This window comes from Parambassis ranga, chromosome 1 (assembly GCF_900634625.1).
Source record: "Parambassis ranga chromosome 1, fParRan2.1, whole genome shotgun sequence".
Taxonomy (NCBI): domain Eukaryota; kingdom Metazoa; phylum Chordata; class Actinopteri; family Ambassidae; genus Parambassis; species Parambassis ranga.
This window is the reverse complement of record NC_041022.1, coordinates 13,302,169-13,322,950: the sequence shown is the minus strand read 5'-3', so window position 1 is coordinate 13,322,950 and position 20,782 is coordinate 13,302,169. Positions and strand designations below refer to the sequence as shown.

At 41.2% G+C, this 20,782-nt stretch overlaps 1 protein-coding gene across 3 annotated transcripts in view; it reads right to left on the bottom strand.

Annotated features, from left to right (window-relative positions):
• rab11fip4b (RAB11 family interacting protein 4 (class II) b) overlaps positions 1–20,782 on the bottom strand; it is a 46,048-nt gene that overhangs the window by 9,078 nt on the left and 16,188 nt on the right. For 2 of the 3 annotated variants that reach the window (XM_028407170.1, XM_028407185.1), the window contains 2 exons: positions 1,330–1,580; positions 930–1,115 (listed from right to left, as the gene is read on the bottom strand). In XM_028407170.1, coding sequence (XP_028262971.1) covers positions 930–1,115; positions 1,330–1,580 — 437 coding nt within the window. Of the gene's footprint in view, positions 1–929; positions 1,116–1,329; positions 1,581–9,961; positions 10,352–20,782 lie in introns of those variants that run through there. The other variant, XM_028407179.1, reaches the window with a different exon arrangement.

Genomic DNA, 20,782 nt, shown 5'->3' with positions numbered 1-20,782 from the left:
AAAAGACTACATAAAGGTATTCATTGAGTGTTCTCTGTTGTCTTTGTGCTGCTGTGTGTTGGGGGTTGACATCATTACAAAATCTGTTGCCAAAATAAAGAAAGGCCTTACAGTGCCGGTTTGACCCAAAGATGCACTCCTTCACTTTGTAGTTTTCACAGTTTCCCTTAATTCCCTCCCAACAGAAAGTCAACACAGTTTAGAGTTGATGTTTAAACCATCCCTCAAAGCTCAAAAATCAGAATTGTACTTTTCACTTTGGGGGCAGAGTTTCTAAATTAGCAAGTGTCCCCTTCACCCACTTTGTACTGTAGTTATTTAAACTTTGTTCCCATGCTGAGTTGTAAATCTGGGCCTCATTTTGAATTTAAATCTCTCTGCCTTCTGCTTTGGCTGCATTTTGTCTGCTTGCTATGCATGAAAAGAAGCATGGAGCTATATTGCCAGTCTATCAGCTGCAAGACTTAATCCCATTAAACACAGACGTTTGATGAATATTAATGTGGCCTTAGGGGCAAGAACGACTAAGCAAAACAGTCAAGTCTTAGAGCTTTATGAGTCAGGTAATGATGCTTGGAGTTCTCAGTGCAGAGACTCAAATCCTTAGAATTTAATGGAGTTGATGCTACAGAGACCGCAATACAAAAATGATCTGCACTTTGTTGCACAGTGGGTCCTAAACCTGGAGTCTGCAGATGGATGATAGTTCTGATTATTTCATAATATCTAGTTTCCAAATCGCAAGAGAATATTCAACCCCAGTCAGGTCATCAGTACATGAAAACATTTGTTAATTAAAGCAACAGTTGTCATCTCACTAATTAAGTGCAAAATTCCTGTATATGTGTGTCTGCATCAGTACAGCAGGTGGATTGATCAGGATATAAGAATGGGAAGTGAGGGGTTTTTATTCTTTAGCTCTTTCTGACCTGGAGGGAACAGAGGAGCCGAGGTCGGAGTAGCCGTTGGTACGAGTCTCGTCGTCTGGACAGGGGCTGCTGGGAGTGTAGTCTGGTTCCTCCCCTTCTCCGTAGTCTTCAAACTGCTCCTCGTTCAGAGAAGCCGAGGACCGTGTTGATAGATCAGAGGTCACAGAGATACTAGTTTGACCACACCTGAGGAAGAAGAGAGTAACTAGTAAAGACACAAATTATGAAAGGACTCTTCATCTTCCATTTTCAGTCTGCAAATATAAAAAATTAAAGAAAGTCTGAGAAAATGTCAGTGAGTATAGTCATTTAAAATACATACCACAAAAAATAGTGGAACAGACATTCAAAAGATCACCAGTATGTGGGCAGACACTAAAAAGGATCTAACAGGGCTTACTTCTCTCCAGGGAGAAAGAGGTCCCCCAGAGCGTCTTCCTTGTCCCCCGGTCTGGTGAGGCCGTCTGATGTTTCTGACCCCTGGGTGCTTTCCACAGCGCTGTCCCTGTCCGATTCCCTCTCCCTGCCCTCTTCTGCCACCTCCTCCTCGGGCTCCTCCACCTCTACAGGGAACAGCTGGCACTCAGAGATGGGGTCAGGGAAAGCCCGCGTGCACATGATGACCGGACAGACCTGCTCCTTCTCACTACCCTGGAGATCAATCAAACAGAAGTTTAGAGGTGAGTGAAAGTGGACACACTCAGATATTTACAAACAGAAATAAAAGAGTTTGAAGTGATACTGGTGACATTTTCAAATTTGGAATTTTAGAATATCTCAAAAATTAATTCAAATAAGCAGGAGAAAATGTGTCAATTCTTTTTTAGGATGGATCCCACACTTTGTAAATTCCTTCACTGTGGGAATGGTCTGAGGGGGGTGAAAGGCTGTGGGGTCAAAGGTCAAAGGTCCCCCTCCATCTTGTTCCACCCTTCTACAACAGCTCATATCTGGTCCAAAGCAATAGAAAATAAGACTCTCTCTCAGCATGACTGAACAGCTGAAACACAGACACATGGAGAAAGAGAAAGAGGAGGAGGAGCAGGCAGGTAAACAAGGAGGAAGGAGAACAGAAGGAGTGACATGAAACAGAAAAGAATGCAGGGAGCAGGTATATAAGGAAGAGAATGATACAGCTAACAAGTAAGAAAAAGAAATAGGTGATAAGAAACAGAGCCAAGATGGGATGAAAGGGAATTAGCAGAAGAGTGTTTATGAGGGTCAGATTAGACAAGACTGTGAGGAAAGGAGATGAGACACAGGCAGAGGTAACAGAGAAGCTTGAAGACATTTAGATAAGTGTGAGACAATACTGCAGACTGCTTTCTGTCTCTCTCATGCAGACAGGCACAGCTTGAAGATGATGTCCAAGTTTACTCTATCCTATAACAAGGATTAGTGTATATTTGATTTAAAGGGGGTTTAAAGTTTCTAATAAAACAAGATATACAAAAACAGACCATAAAAACTTAAATATTCACTGGCATACATGTTAGAAAATATCCACATATTAAGCTGAGGTCCTGCTCTGATACAAAGAGCCAGCATGGGGTCTGAGCCTGAGTTACACAGAATAAAACAAAGGATAAAGGTCTCTTTAGCATTCCTTCCCAGCAGCAGAGAAAGAAACACAGTGTGTGGCAGGAAAACAGGCAGCCTCCCCCCTCTCTGCACTCCACCACAACAGTTCATGGAACTGAACAAGCTAACACAGTGGGCAACTTGACACCTGTTGCAAAAAGAGAAAAGGAGGTTTTTTATGTGTAGTATTGTAGTACTAGCTTACATAAACGATAAACAAATGTCAGATCTAATCAAAACACAGTAAGCTATACACAGGAAACTCATTTCCAAGTATTTAAAGACTTTGATTTACACTTTGCAGCCTTTGATTGTCGGTGAGTCAAAAAAACAACAATCATCCCCGAGCTGTCAAGTAAACGTGCATGTGTGCGTGTGTGTGATTACAGTGTGCTTCTCTCTGTACCCACTCAAATAGCCCAGGGGCTTAAACTGCCAAAACACAAGCGTACACACAGTGTTTTCAGTTGCTTGATTTCTCAGAGCACAAACACACCTGGCTGGCCAAACAGCATCCAAACTCCCATTGGCTTTGAACAGAGGATGCCAAGATGTGCTGTGCTGCCTGAAGCCCGACAAGACTTTGGGAGGATTTTTACCACAGTTCATTGTCTGGCTGGGCTAAGTTTTCACAGACTGCCATCCTAAACTGTGAAAAATGTGAAGCACATGCAGCTTTTTATTACTACACAGCACAGCATGCAAGCTGTTGCAGATATTTTAGTGTAAACAACATTAAAAAATAATTCCTGATCTTTCTGTGAATCTGTTTGTCTAACCTAATACAGCAACCCTTCATCCCTTTCCTGCTCTTTCTCCACATAATGGTCATACTCTCCACTGGTCTATATTTTATATCTAGCACCTTTATCATTACCTTATATCACAGCTATACAACATACAGTGTGCACAGTTACAGTGGTTGGATATTTATACTTGTATATTTTAATATAACCTGTAACCTCTGGCAAAAGAATTTCCTCCAGGATTAATAAAGTTTTATCTTATCTCTTATCTTCCCACTTCCCACAGCATAAAAACAGGGTAGCAATGAAGACAACAGAAGCCTTCAATTCACAATTCATAATTATATATTTTTTTGTTATCGTTACACCACAGTATTTAATATTAGCTTCTCTTCGTCCATTCTCATTGCTGAGATTTATTGCATATCATTTATTACATGTCACGTATGGCTGAGTAGGCATTCTTTTCTAAAGGTAAACAGAGGTCATACACTTTGAGTACAAACATAAAAGACTGTCAGCCCAGACTTAGACAAAGCAGAAAAGAGCAATGAACACGATGCTCTCAAAGAAAGAGGATGAGTGAAAGCCTCTATTACTCACATCCACTGCAGCTACAATAGAAATGTTAAGCTGAAGTGAGAGATGGATGATTCATTTAAAGAGAAGGTGAGAGATTCTAATGAGGAAAAAAAATAGATGCTACTTTTTTTTTTTTTTTTAAACATCTTTTTACATTGAGAATAATTGTACAAGTAACTTCCAGTTGAGCATAAGTTTTTGTTAGCAACTACCAAACACGCCATGTTGGCACAATCCTGACACACTGCTGAGTCATCTTGTTGAGCAATATTGCGAAAGATTACAGAACAGAAACCCTGATGATGTTACTGTACAGCAATTACTCCAACAGTATTAGTTACTAAGATGCAGTTAGTATGTGGGGTTATTATGAAATGTGTGTTTGTTTGCGTTTAGATTGACTCAGACTTCAAAACCTCCCTCCAGAAACCCATCTGAAACATCATATATTCTTTATGGCCTCTCGTATTTCCTCTGTTCCTAGATATCTGATCAGCTTCCGCTCATTAAAGTCTTGTTCATGTTAGGCAAATGATCATAACACCAACAACAAAAGTGTCAAGAATACTTATTCAGACATGTGGTCATGTTCGGTTACAGTCGGAATTAAAGGAAATGAGAGAAACCTGAATACCAGGCTGATGTTAAAATAGTGACACATTCAAATATAAAATGCAAATTTTATGTGTATATCAGTTAAGGGTATTCTAAGGAAGTCAAGTATAAGCTGTGTCTATGAAACTGAAAGGAGCTGGAGAACACAAAAAGTAACGAGAAAAAGAAAAAAGCACAAAAAACATTAGAGTCCCTCAGCTGACCACAGGATTCCTCTCAGCCTGGGAGACAGCAATGACAATAAATATCATTCAGCAAGTCTAAGCATGTCTGCCAGTCATCACATATTTGCTCTAAAACACCCTATGTCTTACTTTTTGTGAAATGAAAATGTCATTATCTAATACGGGTAGGTTGTTAGTTATAAAGAAGTGATAAGTGATTAATGTCATCAGAAATTCAGGTATCGATATTGACACAGTCTGGAGTTAGTTTGGTTTGGGCCAGAGGTGCTGCTTGAATAAAGCATGCAGGATTGACACTTGTTTGCAGAGAATTGACTGCTGCTGTCACACACTGAACATTAAGTGTACTGAGTGAGTTGTGAGGGTAAAGTCTGATTAATGTATGGCACAATGAAGTCAAACTTGTTTGTTCTGCTCGGTGATAACCAGACACTTTAAATGCTGCAGGACACATGGAAAAGGGGGCTGCTTTAGCTCAGTCCATGAAAGACTAGCTGCAGATTTATGTGGTGGAGTAAGTTCAGAAATAAATGATTAAAGACAAAACCAGCAAGACACAGATTACTTTTTTATAAAAAGCCCCACTTTAGTTTGTGTTCCCAGAAAGAGTGTCAAACAAGAGTGCTGTAAATAATCCAACCATAATCAGCCAAGTATTCTGACATATAGGAATCTTGCTGTTTTTTGTAGCAATCAAGGTATTTACTAAATCCACAGTGCCAGTACACCCCTGTGTACAACAAAAGCCTACACATATATGAAAAACACACACTCGGACTAATTAGGGAAAGACTGTTTAATTTGAGGTCTCTCTGCAGACTCTCTTTATCAGTTTGAACAACAACAATGCAATTAAAAAGATAGACTCTCTCTATTCACTTCTCCTCACATTCATTCTATACTGAGTGTTGAAGGTCAATACCATTATAGTGCAGAACAAATCATTAATCTGCTCTGCTGGCACAGTGCAGAATTATGTGGATGGCAAGCATTTCAAGGCCATATTGATCTTAATGCAAAAACAGTAACCAGTTCATGGCTGGGTAAGATTAGTATGACTTAAACACTTTTATTTTCTCTACTGAAGAACAGTTAAGGTGTTCTCTAATTTATTTTATATCAGTTGTTCAAGCTGTTCAGATGCATAACAACTTGGTTATAAAGCAGAAGAAAATTGCCTACACATTCTTTTAAAATGCAAGAAATTTAAAAAATTTGAAATGCATAGATCGAGCGCTTTAAGAGAGCTGAGATTCCATCTGGAGTCCACCCTGTATAAATATTTAGGGAACATTTTTGTGGCATGTCTGATGAGAAAAGCAAGATTAAAGGAATTATACAGCTTATGAGTATTTAAAAGGTGTAGTTCCTGTTGCATATTTGTTGGACAGTAACCATCCTGTTGTTGTCAAACCAAGCAAAACAAGTGTTATGTAAAAGAAGATGGGAGTGAAGCAAGATGTAACTGACATCAATGGGATCAATCCACACTGATGGAACTCTGACTGAATGTGAGTCAGAAGCAAGAAGGACTAGAAGAGGAGAAGGGTAAGAGGAAACAAAACAGGAATAGACGTGCAGCAGAGACAGAGAGACACAGAGAGGGAGAGCAGCAGAGTCTCCCTGCTTGTGTTTGTCAGACTGAGCAGCAGAGATAGCAGGCATTTCTCTGCAGAGGCTTTTCCTACATCTGTCTGTCTCTTTGTTAATTGTATCCTCTCCTCTCATTTCTTCTCAGCTCTGAGCTTCTCAAATGCTGCCACCACAAAAAATATTTACCTATAAAGTGCATTATTTAACTTGGGTTTGGATATTCAGGGTTTTTAACTGTTGTTGTGAGCTTGAGTCTCAGATCCCTACACAGCGTAATAAGAAGCTCTACGGCAGGTAGACCTAAGAAGCTTTACCAAACCTGAAAAAGCTATTCTAATTCATAAAACTGTACGCATAAGATGTTTTCACCTGCAGGCATTTTTGGTTGATCCTAGCTTCTGTCTGGAAATAACACACTTTGTTAAACTGTGATTTTGGGTTGACATTTCAGTCCTTGGAAAAGTCTTTTTTTCCCTTTTCCCCTTGTGGACTCGTTTTCCCTTTTAACGCCTAACTGTAACCGGTAGTTTTTATGTCTAACCCCCACCACAAGGGGAAAAACTTAACCTGTGACAATGAGTGAACACAAAACAGCACCTGATGTCAGGAGATGGAAACCCCAGTGTCCTGACTGAAGGTCCGTATGCCTGTACCAACCCCAGCCCCAACCTACCTCCTAATATAAGCATTGGCAGTTATATTAGTTCCATTATTATATGACCAAATGTGACATTTTTTATTATTATTTAGAAAATAAAATAAATAAATAAACATAGGATACAACCATGAAGTATAACGGGTGATGAGTTCATCTCATCTCAGATAGAAAGTCACGCAGCTCTAGTTACATGTACATGCATCTTAGCTCTTGGAGTTTAAGGTTAACTTTTAGAGTAATTAAAAATGACTCTAAAAGTCCAAGACAAAACAAAATCGGCAAGATATGTCAATTTGTCAACCCTTATTATACATGATCTGCCTATTTCAGCAGCTGAAAATGTGCAGGAAGGACTGCTATCCGTTAGCTGCGTTGATGTGCATGTATCAGCCTGTGTGTCTGTATTATCCAGCTCCTATGATAAGCGATACTCTTCCGTCACACTCACACACCTTACACGATGGGAAATAATGACTCATGTTTCACTACCGTTTTGTTAAGTCAACACTGAGAAACTTCTGCTAATTCATCTCAAACACATGAGACCTGTTTACTGCCTCGCCTCTCTCATTCATCTTTCAGTCAAATTTTATGTGGGAAGAAACACACACACGCATTCATTTTAGGAGAAAATGTAGCTTCTTGGATTACGAGGAATGTTGTGACGGACAAAGGACAATGTAGGGAGGGACTGTGGAGACACACAGGAGACTGTGTGAAGGTATTTTTAATGAAACCTTAGATACACAAAGAAAGCCCCAAGAGGTGAAAGAGAGTGTGTGCCTCTGTTTACCCTTGTAATTCTGAATCAACTATTTTTTTATTTGTGTGTCTGTGTGTGTGTGTGGGGAGGTAGGCCCGTTAAACAAGGAGAACTTGAAATACATCCCTCGATCAAGTGATCCAAGTGCTGCAGTACGCGTCTTGTGTAGGATTGTGTTAGAGTAAAAAAACAAAGAATAGTGCTATCAAAAAGTATAAATATCACAATAATAGAACAATGGCATTGCAATTATTGGCTAAATATTTGTGTATGTGTAACAAAAGTCTTAATATCTGGTAGCTGTAACCCTCAAACAGCGGGAATGCATTGTGCGTGGGTCTGTGTGTATGTGTTCATCCATTTGCCCCTTAGGTGTCAAGCACTTGTCCTGAACGCTTAAGTGTTTGACAACTGCTATGGATGGCTTCATTTCCAAGTCATCAGTTCTTGGTTTTAGCCACAAGGACGGTAACAGATGAATAGGCTTTTAGCAATTCATGGATGATGTACAAAATATCAAGACTGTTGACAATTTATACTAAAAAAAAAAAAAAAAAAAAGCGCACACTGACATCTTCAAATGTCGTGTTTTAAATGTTTGGCTGACAACAGACCCGCCAAATCTCTATCATTTTAATTGTTAAATCAGACCATTATTTTGGTTTTACAGTCTGATTCAGCATTTGAGAAGGCTCATGTTTCCATTGAATTATCATCCTCACGGTAGCAGATTGCAAAATTCATGATTCATAGTTCAAATTCAAGGAAAACCCTGACTCTGTGTCTAACGTGCTTCCAGTGTCATCAAACTCATGTCTAAAGAAGATAAAGTGCCTTGTCTTTCTTCTGCAAAGACCATTGTCTTTCTGCTAAGTGACTGTTTGTCGGCCCACTTGCTGCCGTCCGTTGAATGGAGGCACTTGAGTGTGCTGTTGGCAGACCCTCAGCAGGTGGTGGATTCAGCTGCTGTGTGTGAACTGGGTGATCCAAAATTTAGCATTCTGTTACTTTTCCTGTCTGCATTGAGATATTTCTTGGTTTTGTTTGCAGATTAATGTTCTTCCTTCAGTATTAGTGTGTGAGAGAGGAGTGACTGTTTTAACTGCTGCAGATTAGCCTCCATTCATTCAGTACAGCTCAGTGCTGCATGTTAATCTAGTTATTCTAGTCCTAGCGAACACGCTGTGCACTGGGAAAGCCACTTGTCTGAACAACAATCTTGCTTAAGAAAACAAAATTAAAAATTAATGTAAAAACCAACATATGTTAAACCGTGTGTCATGGAGCAACAATGTTATTTTTACTGATAAACTCTGCCAGGAACGTCAATTGGATGTGTGATCAGTGCATTTTCTGCTCGCCCCAAAGAAGCGTAAATCTCATTATGTAACGTCCAGTCACAGACCAGGAGTATTCAAAACGACTACAAAGTCTGACGTCACATGTCGCCACTGACAATACACATAAAATCACCTGGACAGAGGACTGGATTTTAAAACAGTAGCAGGACTAAGAAGACTGACACCTGTAGACTGCTGAGGGTTACTTTTCTAAATATGTAACTTATAAATGCTGACAATGAATGTCATTTTCAGTGCTGATCAAGTCACAGGATTTACCATATAAAGAAAAAAATCAATACATTTTATTGATTTTCTAAAACTCTTAGATATCCATGCAACATTTAGTTTTTCAGACACCGTCTTTCGTGTTAAATTCCCTCTGTTCTGTTAGACAACAAACCTGCTGCTCTCACATTTAAGCTAACGTGAATCTACACCCTGACCTGCTATATCTGTCCTGTTCCCTTCTTTTGATCACTCCCTCTCCCTCTCCGCCTGTCATTCGCTGTCCTTCCAGCTACCTTGTTTTCCAATTAATCCCATTACCATCAGAGAGATGTTGAACCGCACCACCAGAGACAGAACAAGTGAGACAGAGAGAAGATTACAGGAAGGGACACTGGGATGAAAACAGAATGGACAGAAGAGACAGGACTGTGTACAAGAGATGACACAGACACCAACAGCTGAGCAAGACAGACAGGCAAGCTGCGAGGCCGGGTCAACTACGTGCAACACACACACATTCAAACAAAAACCGGGGGACAATGGGCTCTGCACTGGCACTGAGCTGCCCCCCGCCTTTAACACAGCAGTCCTCCACCCAATATATAAACTACCTCTGCTCTCTGCATGCTTTTGCTTTTTTAATGAAGCCCTAAGTCCCTCTAAGGACTCCTCTCTGTGTCTTGTTCTCATTCTGTCAGTATCATCCTCACATTTCAGGGTGCAGTCTGAGTTTCTTACCCCGATAACTACTGAGGGGAGTCCATGGTCAGCAGCTTCCCTCTTTCCACCGGCAAAACCCTTATCCACTGAAGTCATCCACTCGCCCTGTTCCACCAGGGCTAAGTACGTTGTTCCAGCTTACACACACACACAAAACACACAGGTGTTCCCTTTAACAGTAAGAGGAGGAAGCGCCGGAACAGTCCAAAGGGTGAGCCGCCGGTAGTGGTATAGTCCAAAGACAGAGGCAGGATGTATCGTTCACTTTAAAAGACTGCACTGGCTGCCTGACTCTTCCTACACCAACACAGGCTGCAGATCTGTCTCTCTCACACACACACACACAAACACACACTCTGCACCTCTCACACTTTCCCTCTCCCTCGCTGACTGGTCCGCAGGCTGACTCGCATTCACACAGTGAGAGCTCAGATCGGGCAACAGTTGTTGAATTCATGGCTCCTCCTCCCCTCCCCTCTCCCTCCTCCTTGCAGGTGGTTGCTAGGCAACTGGCTTCTGTGGGCGGGGCTTGTGAGAGTTCTCACATTGCTGCACACTTTGCTCTGGGGCTGCCGCCTACTCAGGCTATATTTGCATATGAAGCCCTGCCTGCCTCTGTGTCTGTCTCTGCAGTGGAAGAGGCCAGAGCCTGTGTGGGCTGCAAAGAGGGGGAAGAAGGTGACTACTGTCACTAAAGCAGTTTGTCTTCTGTGATGCAGCAGATTTCATAAGGGATTCTTTTGTATCTCTGTTCGTCAATGAAATTAATGAAAAGATATGTGATCAATATTGGATCACATGATAGAAAACGAACCTGCAACTACTTTAATTATCAAATCAAAGAAATTTGTTCACCTATAATTCGAACTGAACATTTTTTGTGTTGTTGCTCCTCTGTGTATATACCAACATGACTTGGGCTAAATCCAAGGCAGGCAGTTGACTTACATGTTAGCGTTTCCTTTGCTGGATCATAAGATTTAAAGCTGAGAAAATCCTCAACCCTCCTAAACAAAATCCTCTTAAAAATTCACAGCAGTTGATCTACACATAAAACATTTTTTGTTAGCTCCTGAATTTTTTTTTACGGATACAATGTAGTGGTCATAAAATAAGTATGAATTTTTATAACCTGATGGGCAGAGTAATTAATGTGAGCTTTATTGCACAAAACTCTTCTTCTTCTTTTACATTTGCTAATATGTTTTATAAAAGGAGGGTCAAAGCCCTGTAGTTTCATTCACTTAAACAGTTGCTGTGTTTTTTCTGGTGAGCACTGGTTGTTAAATCCTCCCTTTCATCTGTTTGGACTGGTCTGAAAACTTTGAATTCACATGTAGTATAATGTTTTATCAGTCCTGTTTCATCTGTTGCAGAATGAAAAGTGAATTAAGTTTTACAAACAACTAACCCCCATGGGCCACAACCGGATCTGAGGATGATGTGAACATAGCTGTACTCTACTAATTACAGGCAGAGCTTGAGTTAGATAGCATCATCAACATGTTTAAACTATCAGTATAATGTAGCTGTGTTCATATGAAGCTATGCATTTTCAAGACATAAAGTGGCGGTAGCCTGATTTCAGTTAAGCTGTGTCCTTTTACCCAAAATCAACTTCCACCGTGATGATCCGCTTTCTCTAAATATTGTCATCTGAGAACTTCACTGGCTGCCATGTTGTTATTGTCCTACTTACATCTGAAGGACTTGTTCCCCATGCTGTAGAAATATAAATCGCACACACGCTACTGCTGTAACAACAAATCCCCTCTGGTCTCTGTGCTACTTAAAGCAAACACAGGAGAAGGTTTCAGTTTCTCATTTATAATTCTACATGATAGTATATTGTTTTATTTATGTTACAGCCTATATCTTTCTTCAAAACAGTGTTTGGGTTGTCACTTTTTTTTTCTGATGATAACATCTAACACTTTCTGGGTATAAGGATACATCTGCTCCTGTGCCTCTGTTTGTGTGGTGTTAGCTAAGGTTTCACCACTTCATGTTTTGTTCCAGTAACCGCACTCAGCAGCCCTTGGCAGGAGCTGATGGCAGCTGAGCCAAAACTTAATCCTGCTAAAATTACAAGGAAATGTCAGCGAACCTTTTACCTTCTCGCCATCTCTCTTTCTCTTCCGCTTGTTGACATATTTTCAGCAACTCAGTGTGAATTTCATGACTCATACTTTACTGCTGTCTCTCTGTCAGAGAATCTTAGCTGCTCAAGTACTAACTCTTTATGCAAGTAGTCTTATGCTAATAGAATCATGAAGAAAAAAGGAGGAGGAGGTGAGGAAGATGAAGAGGAGGAAAGAGATATGATCCAAGTGGAAGGAGCCAAATAAAACCTAATTATGTGGAAAGGAATGCACCCATGTTGCAGCCTCCTTTCTCTCTCTCTCTCTCTCCTCCTCCTTCACTTCTCAAAGATGCTGGCAGTACCTCAGCCAAAGGCCTGTGGCTATTTGTTTATATGCAATTTGTTAGAGGGTTGGCCCCTTTCCCCCTTTTCATAGAAGCCATTTACAATTCTATTCATGTCTACCTGCCTCATTCAGACAACACCACAGTTATGGGCCAAGGGTCTGTTTTAAACAACGTGCTTTCACAAAGTGTTAACACTTGTATTAATACTATTCAGAGAGGAGAAGACATAGGACAACATCAGTGTCTGCAGCAAAGGGAGGTGCAGCATTAATGCGATAAGGGTTGGTGGCAGGGAGGAGATAGAGGTTCAGGATTATATACTCCTAATAGATGAATGGATGCATGCTAAAGTGCATTCGCACATACAGTGGTATTAAAAACCCCACAAACCCAACAAATGTGCTAGTTGCAGTGTTCAGCTCAAACAGCTCTGTGGGGATTCTAAACCAGCTGCTGGAGTTCGCAATGCAGCAAGACGAATGATAGAGGGTGGGAGGTGGATAGGGCAGGAGATGCTCCACAGAGGAACAGGAGAGCAGAAGAAGCTTAGAAGAAGCAAACGAGGCAGGCACACTCTTCAGGGGGGCAGTGGGTTGGTAGGCTGCTGTTATCTGGGCCAAGTGCTGTGTATGCACATATCTGAGATGATTATGCATACACAGAGCTTTGGATGTGTGAGAAAAACACATGCATGATCATTCATATACAACTATGTGATGTTATTAATAAGTTTTTTAGCCTCCTTGTACATTCACACTTGTCCAGTACTTTGGATGTTAGCCATTAGCATTGTCAGTAACAGTCCCCCCTAACAATGTGATCCTTTTCTGGGCAGTCCACCTGCAGCACTACCTTTGTCTCCTACAAAATAGAGACCATTACCTTTTCTTTCAGACTTTGCTGATTTGGCTTTGTTGGGAGCAAAAATGATTTATTCATTTGATTGTCCTTTCACTTCTTTGTGAACAGAAGGTTATGAATTGCTGATTGCGATCCCAGATCTGCTTCTTATCCATCAGGTCCATAAAGTTTCAGTAACCTGAGAGCACATTTGGTTATTTGTTGTGACACATTCCTGAGGGATAACCAGCTCTGTGGCAATCTACAATGCTCCTCACAGAACATTGAATTGTTATTTGTCAATTCAATGTTCAATACTGCAGCTGATTGTGCAGTCTACTGATTTCCTTTAGAGCTTCTGTCTCTGATCGTTTCCACTGCACTACAGTCACAGAGTGGATTTTAATTGGTGTATAATTTTGTAGTAATTGTACACATAATTTAAAATTGTGTACTTCAGATAATTATCCTCTATAATTATGCAGAGTTAGGGATTGGAGGAGTGTATTTACACAGCCTCAGATCTGGAAAGATGCAAGCACTAACAGAGTACAGTGACAATGCTGGCAGTGAAGGCGAGCCGAGCGAGCAGCAGATAGAGTGACTGAAAAGCATTTGAAATCTGATGTATCGTTATATTTGCCATCTGGAATTTGCCTGGCTTGACAGAAAAAGTGAGAAATTGAAATTATAAATTTGACAAGTGGGAATGACACATTGGAGTGACATTTCAATTTTGCTTCACTACATCAGAAGGCAAGACACATAACTGCAGGCATACAGCGTGACACACTTCTGACACAATTTAAAAAAATAGCACACATTAGGGTTCAAATAATTTGACATACGATTAATCGTTAAGGGCCGTGGTACATGTATTCACACAGCACTGCAGCTCAAACGTGTCAAAATGGGCCATTCAAACTGTGTGACATGTCTCTCTATTGGTGTGCATGGGGCTTCAATATGAGTGAAACCAGGCTACTGGGTTAGTGCTGCCTGCAGGGAAAACTCACGCGCAGTTGTGGAGGTATTGATTTCTGTTGTGGTGAGAATTCAGCTGTGTATGTACAGACACTGTTCTCTGAGAGGGCCATTAAAAGACATGAAGTGCACGCTGACATTCAGACAAAATGAACTTTATCACAGACAAACAGTAAAAATGAAAAACTAACACCTACATGCATGTAGGGCTGGTGGACCTGAGAACTTAAGGGGACCATGCATGGTAGTGCATCACCATTTATTTTACTCTTACAGCACAAAAGACTCATGAAGACTCAAATGCATTAGAAAAATGTGACAATTTTGAAAGTGCATGTACTGATGATTTCTTTACCCTCATTTTCAGGTATTTTCTCACTGGTAGACACACTCTTTACTGTCAGGATGCTGAGCAGGGCTGACTAACAGGTGACTGACAACACATCAAAGCCTGATGATCAATACACAACCTGAGTGTCCATCTATCAAATCACTACTAGACCTATGGGACAGCTGGTGACAGAAGAATCAATGAAGCAGTGAAGAGGAAGAAGTTAAGAGACACATCCGATTACAAATTGAGATATGAGAAGGAGACAAACACACAGTGAGGAAAAGACCGAGAGCTTTGTGTATTTTTTTAACACTAAACATTATCTAAAGCCCTGCTGCCTTTGCAGCTCAAAGCTGAGGAAGAAGTGTCATTAGGGCTTTCAGGTTTTGACTTCCTCTATTAAAAGGTTACGGTGGACACTGAACAGGCAACTTGTGAGGGGGAATGCAGCTAAACAAAGGCTGCTAATTAGCCTGACAGGAGGGGAAACAATGAACCATGAAGGTCATCTGAGTAAAAGCAAAGAATCTGTGTGTGTGTGTGTGTGGTATTTGTTTGTCTCAACTACTGTTAACCCTATCTACGCCACACCTGGCATGATGTGTTGTTAAAGGTAGGTGAAAAAAACACATGGAGTCTATCAGGCTGGTAGGGAATCCATAATTGCTGATGAACTTTCCTCCATATCCTTCTCCACAGTATAAAACCTGGCTAAAGGGGGCTATTTCAAATGCTTGGTAGGAGCCCTGCTGAGCTGCCCTCTCTCTGCGTGTTCTGTATTGAAGTAACTATGAGCTGTTCTTTTAAATTTGATCAGTTTCTGTAGTTACACCCTAGCAAGCAAAGTGTAGTTCCACTTTGATTATTTAGCATCAGTTTCCTTAATTAGCATTAGAACTCTTCTTCAGCATTAGCATCCAGAGATGCGACAAATGAACATACTCACATTGAGACTCACAAACAACTGGACCAACATCGATAAAAGATGACTCTCTTTTTGCATTGCTGCAAAGTCTGACCACAGATCAATATTAAGCTTACTATTCTAACATGTTGAACACAGCAAGCTAAACCACAGTGTGTTTGTGGTTTAGAGGCACAGGAAGAACCACAACAATTATTTTCTTTCAAGGGTTAAAACCAGCTGTAGGGTTATTGCTTTTTGTGTGTGTGTAGATGTGGATGCGACAATTGTGTTGAAACACCTGCTGAAACAGTTTGAGCAAGCATAAACTTCCTTAATGGTGGCAAAGTGTGAAATAGTCCTGTTAACATGTTACAGAAGTCACTGCTAGAAGGAAGTTGAGCCTCTTTCATGATGTGTTTCTGACAAGAGAACAAAACTCAGCGATCCTTTACATCACATAAATGTCATGTTAACAAACTTCCCACGAACTTCAAAAGAAGGCAATACCTTAAAGGCTTTTTCAGTCAGTTTGTCTAATCACCTCACACACTCTGTGATGCAATGCCATAACTCCCACTAGGAGTGAGTGTGTGTGTGTGAGAGAGAAAGAGAGATGATAGTGTATCTGTGTTGTTGTATATGAAACAGGGAGAAACAGAGAGAAGGAGGTAGTGATCCAGAACTGAGCTCTTGTGACAGCTTTTTTATTCAGTCTGCACATCACAGGACAATCAGCGACCTAATTAAACAACCACATTGAGCGAGAGGAGGAAGACAAAGAGAGTGATGCTGGAGAAAACAAGGTTGGAGCACTGTGGACTGATTGAAAACCAGGGAGAAAACAAACGAAAAAGTGGGGATCAAATAAAAACTGCAACGTGAGGGAGGGAACGAGAAGATCTAAAGAGTCAATGAGAAAAATCAATGACTGAGTCAGGCAAAGCTCAAACGAGCTGCACAAGTTGCAGAGTGAAAATAAAGGAAGAACATAGAGAGAGCCAGTGTTTTGCACACCAGCCTTCAGCAACTTAAGAAATGCTGGCTCAGATTTGGAGGCAGAGAGAGAGAGAGGCTGAGAACAACAAAGCTGTGGTAAGAAATTTAGTTCAACTGCTATGAAAAGAACAACTAAACAGTTTAGACACCAATTATGGACAAAACAGATAGAGAGCTCTGACCACACTGGACAAGGAAGATCGCAGCTATGAAGGGATGGCGGAGGCAAGGGAGAGAAAGGCAAACTATGAGAGATGGTAAGATGTTGTATACAAATGTCTAATCATTACAGCAAATGTGCCAAAACTATTCATTATTTGACAGGACAAAAATAAATATGGATGGAGAGCTAAGGGTCTAAAACATGCCAAACTCACAGCAGACAGCACATATGTAACAAATATGAATAAATGCTAACAAATATTAGTTTCTCAAATTACATGTAAGACCCAAACAATATGGCTACTATGTTCATGGGGACCTGTAGCCAAGTAACACCGGTTATGTTACATGATTTACATCAAAGGGCCTCTCAGTCAGGTAACCTGTGATATGACATATATTTTTAATAGGACCTCACTCATATACCATGACCCCTGACAGCAGACTGGTACCACTCAGCCAAATAACACTGGTTATTTTTCAATATCTTGAGTAATTTGGTCTAGTTCTATTTGGATCAGACTTCATCTAGAGCCATTTTGCCGATGACATAAGCATCAATCAAATAGTCACCTGATAATTTCAACTCTAGTCTGCAGTGCTTACACAAAAGCATAAACTCCGTTTGCCAAAATGAGAGTGAAGGATGGAGAATTTATCCTGTTTGTCACACTGACTCAGCCGTTTGACACTTCCCATTATTGTATCAGTCAAACTGGCACAATGCTGTCTGTTGTTGGGTGAAAGAATTTATTCTGCATGGTGTTAACATGCAGTTTGTTCAGATATATAAGTATTCATGTTTATATGTGTTTAGCGCTTAATAATGTGATTTTCATAAGTGTTTATGTGTTAGGAAATTTTATAGAAAATCAAAGTAATTCGAGGATACTGAATGTATTAATAAGTAATTTCATAGTGTGTCATATAACGTTGTTTTCTGCAGTTCAGGCTGTGGCAGATGAGATCAGTTGTTTTTCTGCTCTCTGGAGAGAGCTCCGGTTGGTACGAGATGGTCATAAATTCAGACTAAGGACAGCAGCACCTTTGACCTGATAAAAGCCAGATTCTAAAGGAATGTGTTTTTCTCCTGAGTACCCAGTTTATGGTCACCCCCAGATTGGACTCACAACCTATGAGATTTGAGGAATTGAAGTTTTACCTTATTTGGCAGTAAACACTAATGGTCTAGTTGCTGTATGAACCAGGGTCTGCAGGGGGGCGGTAGATGCCCCTGTGGGCCGGCAGGCAGGAACGCCCATGGGGTATATCAATGTGTGAATTCCATGTCCAGGGGTTGTTGCATTGTTCGTTGTTGCTGTGTGGTTGTTTGTTCTTGTTGGTTGTCCTGTTCTTGTGTTGTTCTTGTTTGGTTCTGTGTGTGCAACAACCCAGAGCTCTGCGACTCAGAATTTGCCTCATTGTTTAATAAATTATAATTTTGAGACCAGAATTTATCCGCTCCTTCCTTACAAACTAATTCAGGGGGTGATCAGAAGGAAACAAGGGGATTTTCACCCCGACAATTTGGCGCCCGAACAGGGACTTGAAGGAGTGTGGGTCAAATGACATCTTGCCTGACGGAGTGACTACTGGCTGGCCAATAATAACAAGGTAAGCAGATACCTGTTTAATCAAAATTCTGCACATTGGACAATCTAAATTAAGTAGTCACTGGGATGGGTACGGTGTTTTGTGAGGTGAGTTCAAATTGTAAGAGGCAGATTGTAAGTCTTAATAAGTGAAGTAAAATGAGATGAAGTAAAAGAGAAAATGAGATGAAGTAAAAGAGAAAAAGGAAAAGTGACACTGAGAGAGATATTAACCAATTAAAAATAAAAAGAATAAAAAAAGGGTTAATACAATAACGTGAATGAGCGTTATGTCATTGGGAGTGGCATCCCCCGCTATATTTGGACGCAAATATAGATAAAGCTCGGTTGAAAGCCCGTGGGATTTGATGACCCCTGAAACGACAGTGATGACCGTCTAAAGCTTAAAAAAAAAAAAAAAAAGGGTCACACAGAGGAAAAGTGTCACAGTGATCACAAAATAATAAAGACAAAAAAAAGGATCACGAGAAAAGAGAAAAGAGAAAAGAGAAGAAAATATATAGCCTATTGTTTAAGTTGTGTTTTATGTATTGAAAATTGTGTTTAATTGTTTTGACCTCGCGCCGTCGAGGAAAGGTGTTTACTCCGTGCCGTCGGAGAAGTGAGTGTGTGTGTGTAGGCCTAAGTGTGTGTGTTGCAGGTTGAATGAGTGTCTGTGTGTGTGTGTGTGTGAAAGTGTGTTTAAGTGAAGGTGTGTGACTCTGTTGCCAGAGTCACAGTGAGGGATAGAATAAGGCACATATAGAAGGTACATTTTTAACATACAGCAGGTACGCAAGAAGGATTTGGTGAGTGGTAATCATGTCTACGTGGAAGACAATTGATGAACAGATGAGTAAGATGTTGAGCCATTGCTGCGGACAGGCAGGACCAGAGGGACAACAGAAGGCTGCAGCTAAGATGGAAGCAGCAGTGTGTACAGCAATGACAGAGCAGGGAGTGAAAGGAGATGATAAAAGCCACTAAAAAGTGTGATTGCAACAGTGGAGAATAGAGTTAAACTAGAGAGAGAGAGAAAGGAGGAGATTATTAGATTATTAGTGTTAGAGACAGTTGAGTTGAAGGAGGCAGTGCAGGCTGATGAGGAGAGACGTAAGATTCTATATCAGGCATATCTGTGCTGCATAGACGATGATTGTGAGGAGTCTGGTAGTACCACTGACATTAAACAGGAAGTAGAGAGCGAGGGAACTCAGGGGGCGGAGATACCGTCCTCCCTATTCACCAGCCTCTGCTGTAGCTTCTGCTTCGCCTCAGACCCCACTTCCTGGGATGTACCCCATCATGACTGTCCCTGATGGGAGGGGGCGAGCAACAGACAGATAGGAGTGAACTCTAGTCAACCTGGTGCCCAGCAGCACTGGTATAGACAGGCAACAGAGGAGGGGCTTCCCCTGTTGCTTCAGCAGGCCCAGAAAAATGACCCTGATTTACCAGGAAGTGATTCTGTTGCTTCGAAGAGACATGTTGTACACCATATGAATCTACACACAGACACAGAGACCATGGAGATGAAAAGGCTGCAGACACAATTATTAAAGCTGCAGTTAGCTCAAGCTAGAAAGAAAGCAGCATATCAGAGGAAAATGAAGAAATACACCCCTGCATCACAGAGGGTGGTTCAGCCTCAGCCTGCTCCCCCACCTCAGCCACAGTCCCCAGTTGTGGGAAATCTTGATATGTATTTAACCCCATCTTGGGTCACCCGCCCCCACTATCAAGGTGGGTGGGGTCAATATCATAGAGGAGGTAACTGGAGGGGAAAAGAGGGTGGCCGTAGGGGAGGGGGGCATGGAAGGGGTGGATACAGCGGTTTGAGTGGAGGTGACTGCTTCTATTGTGGAAAACCTGGCCACTGGGAAAGAGACTGTCACTACAAGCAGCCCCGTCAGTGACCACAAGGGGCTCCCTGGTATCCTCCCCAGGGAAATGGCTGTCAAAGATCACACCGGCATCTCACATCGTTTCGTCGGTTGGCTTCTTTTGGGAAACCTTTGCCATTCACAGAACTTGTGAAACTGTGTTATCAGCACCACAGACATTGTTTCATTTGCTCCAGCTCATCACCAGTGAATTTGATGGGCAGAGACTTGTTGATCAAAACTGGAACCTCCATTATGTGCTCCCCAGATGGATTAATAGTGACTTTTCATACTGGACAGACTTTTTATGCTTCCAGAGTGTTGGAGTAGCTGGACAGTGGCTGATGAGAACCACTATGATACAGATGTCTTGTGAAGATATCTGCTGGACTCGTTTTTACCTGAGTCTCCTTAAGGGGGCGGTCTCCTCAGTCTATTCCAGCTGTGGAAACCCTGGATAATGTCTTTCTGACTCTATAGGCTGTCCACTGATCCCTGTAGGTTATTCTCTTCTATGACAGGTGTGAGGATCTCTTCTATCAGGAGAGGTTCTCCTCCTAATGAGAGGGACTACATTGGTCCATCACAGCAGATAAATTGTTTGTGACTGAGGAGGGAGTAGCTGCTGACGTATAGTTAACACCAGAACAGTTTTAAATGGCTCAAAATGGCAGATGATAGTGTGCCACTTGTTTGCTTAGTCATTGTATC